Source organism: Cryptomeria japonica, unplaced genomic scaffold (assembly GCF_030272615.1).
Source record: "Cryptomeria japonica unplaced genomic scaffold, Sugi_1.0 HiC_scaffold_178, whole genome shotgun sequence".
Classification (NCBI taxonomy): domain Eukaryota; kingdom Viridiplantae; phylum Streptophyta; class Pinopsida; order Cupressales; family Cupressaceae; genus Cryptomeria; species Cryptomeria japonica.
In genome coordinates this window covers 181,313-189,078 of record NW_026729000.1, presented here as the reverse complement: position 1 = coordinate 189,078, position 7,766 = coordinate 181,313, and the positions used below count along the sequence as shown (strand labels likewise).

Sequence of the window (7,766 nt, the reverse complement as noted above, 5' to 3'; positions counted from 1 at the left end):
GTTAGAGTTAGGGTTAGGGTTCAAGCTTAGGGTTCAATTCATTATAGTATTAAGGTTTAATAATATTTAAGGTTATGGTTTATTTTGGTTTAGCATTAGGTTTAAAGTTCAATTTTGTTTATTATTTAATTAAAGGTTTAGAGTTAGGGTTCAATTATGTTTATTGATATGTTTAGGGTTCAATTTTTATTTAAGGTTTTCTTTGAGTGTGGTGTAGGGTTAGGGTTCAATTAGGTTTATTGGTATGTTTAGGGTTTAATTTTATTTAAGGTTTTGTTTGAATGTGGAGTAGAGTTAGGGTTAAATTAGGTTTATAGTTAGCATTCAATTTAGTTTAGGGTTAGGTTATGCTTAGATTTCAATTAGGTAGGATTAGAGGTTTAAAATTTCTTCTAATTAAAATTATCTTACTCATCACCTTGAATCTAATGCTAAACTTAATAAAATTTAAACTCTAACTATAAAGCAAAAGATAATTAAGTTCTTATCAAACTCCAAGCCTAACCATAACCATAATTAAAATATAATCTTAATTTGAGAGTTTAACCTTTATGAAACAATTTAAGTGTATAATTTTTTTAAGAATATTTATTTATATACATAGTTTTGATTTTTTTTTTAATTTAGAAATATTATACTTTTATGATTAAAATTTAGAGACATAAAAGTTCTTTTAATATTTCTGTATGTAATTTCAATCTTTCCAATTTAGAAATTAAAATGTGGAAACATAAGAATTCTTTTTGATGTTTCTAAATTGAAAATTAAAGATTGTATATTATTTTTTAAATATTTGTGTATTAGATGTAAATTTGAAACATAATATTTTTTATGTTTAAGATTTAGAAACATATAAATTCCTTTTTGATCTTTCTAAATTAAAAATTAGGATTCTTTTCTTCCTTTCTCTTTCTAAATTGATACTACTATAATAAATTAATTTTTACAATATTTTTTTTGAAATCATATACATATTATTTGCATTCATAACATTTATTATCATTTTCTTAATATATTGATAAGAGGACAAAAAGTTATAGATGTTGGTTTTGCTACAATTGTTTGGTAATCTACACATTTTAACAAAATAAAGTGAAATTATCAAAATAGAAATTAAAGAAAATAAAATATAAATATATTTTAAAAATAACAAACACATCTATAATAATGAATAATTGATTGTGATTTTTTTAATCGAATTTTATAAGATTGAAAACATGTAAACTTTGATAATGTAATTTTGCTTTCACCTTAATTTTATATAGATAAATAGTTTTTGAGGCCAAATCAATCATTGACTTGATTCCACAGAGCCGCAGCTTATGTCTTCTGTTTCTTCTTCTTCATTTTCTTTGTGAAAAGTGAGAAGAAGTTTTTCGAGAGAGCGGCGGCACAAAAGGAGGCCTAGAAACAAACTGCAGTTGATCCCATCACATGCCCCAAAAGAATTGGTGACTTTTTATTTGCTTTCTGTTTAACCTCTCTGTCGGCTCTTTCGCAAGGAGCTTCTGAATAAGATCATCCAGAGAAGATGAGGATGAGAAAAAGGGGTCCTTGCTCATAATATTCACAAAGGTGTCCTTTCGACTAAACCCCCTAAAAGGTGTCTGACCGTGACTCATTTCGTATAGAAAGACGCCGAAAGACCACCAGTCGACTGGGTATGAATGGAATTTGCCCCACAGGACCTCTGGTGCGATGTACTCCTCCGTACCCACAAACGAACGAGATTTCCATTCATTATATTCGCCATGATCAGATATGAGACGCAGGGACAGATCGAAATCAGTGAGCATTATGTGCCCACTATCTTGCACCAATATGTTCTCTGGCTTCATATCTCGATATACGATTTCTTTCTCGTGCAAATACTCCAACGCTACAATCACCTCTGCCGCGTAAAACCTGCACATGGATGAAGACAGGTGATCATCTAAAAAAATGACTTCAATTACCATTATTTCACCTGTTCACCTTGAGGAATCTCTCTCTTATATATACAGACAAAAAATATCTGCACAATTATATAGTAACAAAGATAATCCTACAAAGTGTTTAATTAGTTTATTCTCTCAAAAAGTCTCCAATTATAGAGGAGAAGTTTATGCACCAGGATCCCCCGATACCGACTGCAAAAACATAACAAATATAATTAGATTGATATTGAAATTAAAGCAGGACGCAGACATCCACCAAATGCAAGTTAGAAATATAGAAGAACACACAAACACAAATATTCACCTTATGGTGGACTCTGAAAAGGTTTTACTGGGTTACCTATGCCTCAACACGTTAATATCTCCTCCAGAACAATACTCCATGGCCAGAAATGTATGAGTCTCTGACTCAAAGTGGGTAAGCAGAGACGGCAGAAATGGATGATCCAATGAAGACAGAATCTCCTTCTCCGTAGCTGCCAATTTGTAGGCTTTCATCTGTTCCTTACTCATCACTTTGACTGCAAAAGCTTTGTTGATGCCACGATGGACAGCCAAGAAAATTCAATCGTTTCAATCGTTTCAACTTCCTTGTAACGTTCGGTTACATTCTTCATCCCAGTCGTTTGTGGTATGCAATCTCTGTTTGTAGTATGCAATCTGTAACTGTTGCAAAATCTTTGATTCAAATCATATTGTGTTTGGAGCATGCATGTAACCGCTGCAGGATAGTGTGTAACTTGCTCCTGCTGTGACTGTGACCATCCAACTTTTTGAAAACGTAACTATCATCCGTTTTCTTTAGTGTATACACGGATGCCTTCACTCCCCCTGCTGCGACTGTAGGAACGCCTCTCGGCGAAATTATTTCACATATCAAAAAGAATATGTAGAACCATCATAATCATCTTGCAATTTTTTTTTCTAAGGATCATGATGTTATGATGTAATGAATAAGAGGGTGTATGAAAATCTTCCACTTAGTTATGTCATGATCATGATAATTATAATTGAAAAAAATTTGTAATGTAGAATATTTTTTATCATGATTTGCATCATCATATATAAAAATAGATATACAATTTATAAATCATTCTTCTCTGGATGTGACAGTAATATTAAAATGTATAAGAAACATCATTGTGATGTACAATGATGTAATGAATAATTGATGGAGGTAGAACCATGCATTCATATCAAAGTGTATCACTAGGTGAAAACTAATTATGTATATAAACTATTGTTGAACTCATTGGAAAATGAGTCTATGTAATAGGAAATGTTATCTTTGAGCCGTCTTTGCTGCGCTGGCTTGTTCCCTGAATGCCTCGGTAAAATCTGCCAATTATCAATCAATTTGCTCTTCATATGCGAAGATATGAAAACTCCTCTGCCATTTCTTTTCTTTCTGTTCTTACCAACGTTGTTTAATGCGTTAGATTACTCAAACATCAATCAATTTGCTGTTCATAAGCCCAAATATGTAATACTTTCTTTTCTGCCACGTCATCACCAATTTACTGCTTGTTAGGCGTAACCTACAATGCCACCCACCCATTTGTAACGGTGTAAACAAAAAAGAATTGTATCGTATTCCTACACTTACTAATGAAATGAAATTAATACATTATAAAACAGCATTCGCTGAAGGATAGGAAACGCCAATCGCTGAAGGATAGGAAATGCCAATGGCTGAAGAATAAGAATAAGGATGCCGACAAGGAATATGGATTAGGATTTATGATTATGGTTAATTTTATGTTTAGGGGTAGGGTTTATATCATAATGTTAGGGTTAAGGTTTATATTAGAGGGTTAGAGTTAGGGTTAGGATTATAGTTAGGGTTAGGATTATAGTTAGGATTTCATCATTGTTAAGGTTAGGTTAATGGTTAGGAATTAGATTTATATCATGGTTATGATTAAGATTAGGGAAAGAGTTAAGATTATGGTTAGGCTTAAGATTTAGGGTTATATTTAGGATTGTGTCTAGGGTTAGGGTTTATATTTATAATTATGGTTATGGTTTGGATTTATAGTTATGGTTTGCATCACTTTTAGGGTTAGGTTAATGGTTAGGGTTAGGATTGCAATAAGGGTTTACATCATTGTTAAGGTTAGGTTAATGGTTAGATTTTGGATTCAGGGTTAAGGTTAGGGTTAGGCTTACAATTGTTGTTAGGATTAGGATTTAGTGTTATTGTTATGATTATTTCTAGGGTTAGACTTCATATCATGGGATTAAGATTAGGGTTAGGATTTACAATTATGGTTAGTTTTGTGTTTAGGATTAGGGTTTATATCACAACGTTAAGATTGGGGTTAAGGGTTTAAGGTTTATATTAGAGGGTTAGAGTTAAAGTTAAGGGTTAGGGTTAGGATTGTAGTTAGGGTTTACATCATTGTTAGGGTTAGGCTAATGTTTAGGGTTTGGATTTATATCATGGTTAGGGTTAAGGTTACGGATAGGGTTAAGATTATGGTTAGGCTTACGATTAGGGTTACGTTTAGGATTATGTCAAGGGTTAGGGTTTATATCATAGGTTAAGTGTTAGTGTTAAGGGTTAGGTTTAGGATTGTAGTAAGGGTGAAGTTAGGGTTATATTTAAGTTTAGGGTCAAGTTATGGTTTAGAGTTCAATCAGGTCTAGATTAGAGATATTTTCAAGGTGAGGATCTGAATATGGTAAAGTTTTCATTATAGTTAGGGTTTTTATTTTTTTATGTTGTTAAATGAATCAACAATTAGTTTTAGAATAAATTTAAAACTAAAACTTATATAACTTTAAAATTAGAGTATGCTTTTTAATGTTTATCAAATCCTCATGGTAATAACTATTGTAGGATAATGTATTTATTTTCATTTTTTATAAAATATTAAAAGAATCTTTATTATCATGTACTTTTATTATGAATATTTTCTTTCTTATTTCAATATTTTTATGAAATAATTACCTTGAAACTTTGTTCTTATGAAATAAAGTCATTTTAAAATAGCTTAAACTCTCTTTTAATTGAAATGTTATTTTTACTAAAAATTTAAAATATAGACATTTTAAAATAGTTTAAAGTTTCTTATAATTAAAATTATATTATTCTTATCAAACCCTAATGATAATAAAATCAAATAGGTTTAAGCTTTATGAAATAATTTTAAACATTAATAAAATATTTAAAAATTATTTGAATAATAATAAAATTAACAAAGGTTAAATCAAAATATACTTTATTAATAAATATACTAGATAAATAAGAATAAATGAATATTATTAATATTAATTTGATATTTCTACTTTTTTATTATACTTATTTATGTAATATATTATTTATATATTTTTAAATAAAAATTAAACTTATAATCTAGAGGCATTAGTAAAAATTAATTGATATTATATTTTTAATTGATATTAATTGATATTAATTAATTTAACAACATTTATATTGGACCTTTTTTGGTTTTGCATGAAAATCAATTCACATTTTAAAATTAAAATAGTAAATGAATCAACAATTAATTTTAGAATACATTTTAAAATACACATCAAATTATTTGAAAACCCCTAAATGTTAACGTATAAATTCTTTCCATTATAAAGCCTCTCGGCTTAATAACATTGGCTTTTAAGTAACAGCTTGTCCGTTGACATCTTTTATTGAACAAAAATGGTATGTATGATTTGTATGACAGTGTCACGATTATAAATCTAAAAAACCAATTTAACAACTATAAAAAAAAAAGCTATTTTAAGTTTAGAATTTGAATTCATTTGCATGCAAAAGGGAATAGAATAGAAATTTTTCTCATATATATAGAAAATATAGAAAGATTCTATTTATATTTAGATTCTACTTTTAAATTAACTCAAACTACCATTTATTTTAAAACTAATTGATATTTAGAACTTGAAATGATTTGCTTGTAAAAAGTGAGAATAAAATAGAAATGCTAATTGTTTTTTAGAAAATCTCAATTTATAAATAGTTTTTTGTTTTAACTAACTCTTGATAAATTACAGATAAGATTTTAACTTAAGTAGCGTTAGGGTGAAACTTTAACTTTTTAAATTTATATTAATAATATTGTTTGAATTAAAAGAAATTTTAAGCTATTTTAATATTAACTATAACCTTAATCTAACCTTAATTTAACCATAACCTAATCCAAACCCTAACACTTATTGAACCGTAATCCTAATTGAATTCTATCCCAAACCCTAACCCTAATTAAACATTAATCCTAATTTAAATGTAACCCTATCATAATAGAATCATAAAGTTATTTCTTAACCCTAATTGAACTCTTATACAAACCTTAAATATAATTTTAAACTTACCATAATCAAACCCTAACCTTGACAATATCCGTAATCTAGATCTAATTGAACCATAAACCAAATCAACCTTAATCTAAGCATAATTGAAACCTAACCATGACCTAACCCTAAATTTAATTCTAACCCTAGAAATAGACCCTAAAGTTAACTCTAACCATAGAAATAGACCCTAAAATTAATTATAAATTATAAACTTTCAACTTTTTTCATTACTCTCTATAAATAGTAACATGGAAATATTGTAATAATTGTTTAACTAAAAATCATATTTATATTGAAAAATATTTCTTATTAATATTATGTAATTATAATTGATAATTCCATCTATATATTAATTTGTTAATAATCAATTGAAATTGACATTTTTGTTATTTATATAATATATATTATATCTTAATAAATTTATTATATAATTATATTTATTATTTATTATTGAGATATATTCTTAATTATTAAATATTAAATTAATGAATAATTAATTAGATTTATTTATTTTATTATTAATGCTAAATTATTATTTTTTAATTTTTAAATATCAATGTTAATAATTATCATATTATATCAATGTTATATCATAATATTAAATCAATTCTATAATAATTAATTAGATTTATTTAGTTATGATTAATGCTAATTTTCTTATATTTTTATATTAATATATAAAATTTATATTCACAATTATTCTTATATCAATATTATAAGGCAAGTACTCCCACTTGTTTTTCTTGCCAATCGTTCTTATTTCTTCTCTAGGAGGTAATCTTAGTATTCCTAGTATTTTATCTGGCTTTATTTAGAGAATAAGAGAGTGAGAAGATATCATGGAATGATTTACATGAGAGGGGTTTAAGCTCTATTTTAAAGAAGATGGGGTTTTATGAATAAAAAAAATTGTGTTCTAAGATTATTTGAGATCTTTTTCAAAAATAGAGGCATCCTACTTGTTAAATATCTAAATTTGATTTTTATTAAGAAATAGTTTTAGATGGAAATAATTTTTTCTTGCTTTTATTATGCACATACAAAATCTTTTGTTAATTTAATTTCTATTAGAAAAATAGTTTTGGAGGGAAATAAATTATTTTTACTTGTTTTTATTATGCACATACAAAAATCTTATATTCATGAGATTAGTGGTTTAATGAAATTTTTGAGTTTAACAACTTCTTTTGGGAGTTAAATCTCAGCAGCTCCTTCTCCAACTCAAGCTCTATTTTTTAGGAAGGCCCCCTCCAGCAACCTAGCATTATACTTTTCATTAAGTAATTTTTGTTATTTATTATAATTTCATTTCAAAAAAATTTAAATTGCACATGCTTAGTTGATCATTTTTGAAGTTATTTTGGTTTATTTAATAAAAAAGTTTATTAGTTTTGAGATTTAAGTATTATAAAATTAAATTTAATTAATTTTTTTATAGTTTAAATAATTTGAAGAAATGTTAGAATCTTTAAAATATAATGATATTCATTTTATGTTAGTTAAAAATAGATTTGT

General features: G+C 27.0%; 1 protein-coding gene across 1 annotated transcript; it reads right to left on the bottom strand.

The window, feature by feature from the left end:
- Positions 1 to 1,430: 1,430 nt before the first annotated feature.
- On the bottom strand, positions 1,431 to 1,958 carry LOC131867719 (serine/threonine-protein kinase OXI1-like). The gene has a single exon (XM_059215523.1). The coding sequence runs from the start codon at positions 1,956 to 1,958 to the stop codon at positions 1,431 to 1,433; it is 528 nt and encodes a 175-aa protein (XP_059071506.1).
- Between the last annotated feature and the right edge of the window lie 5,808 nt (positions 1,959 to 7,766).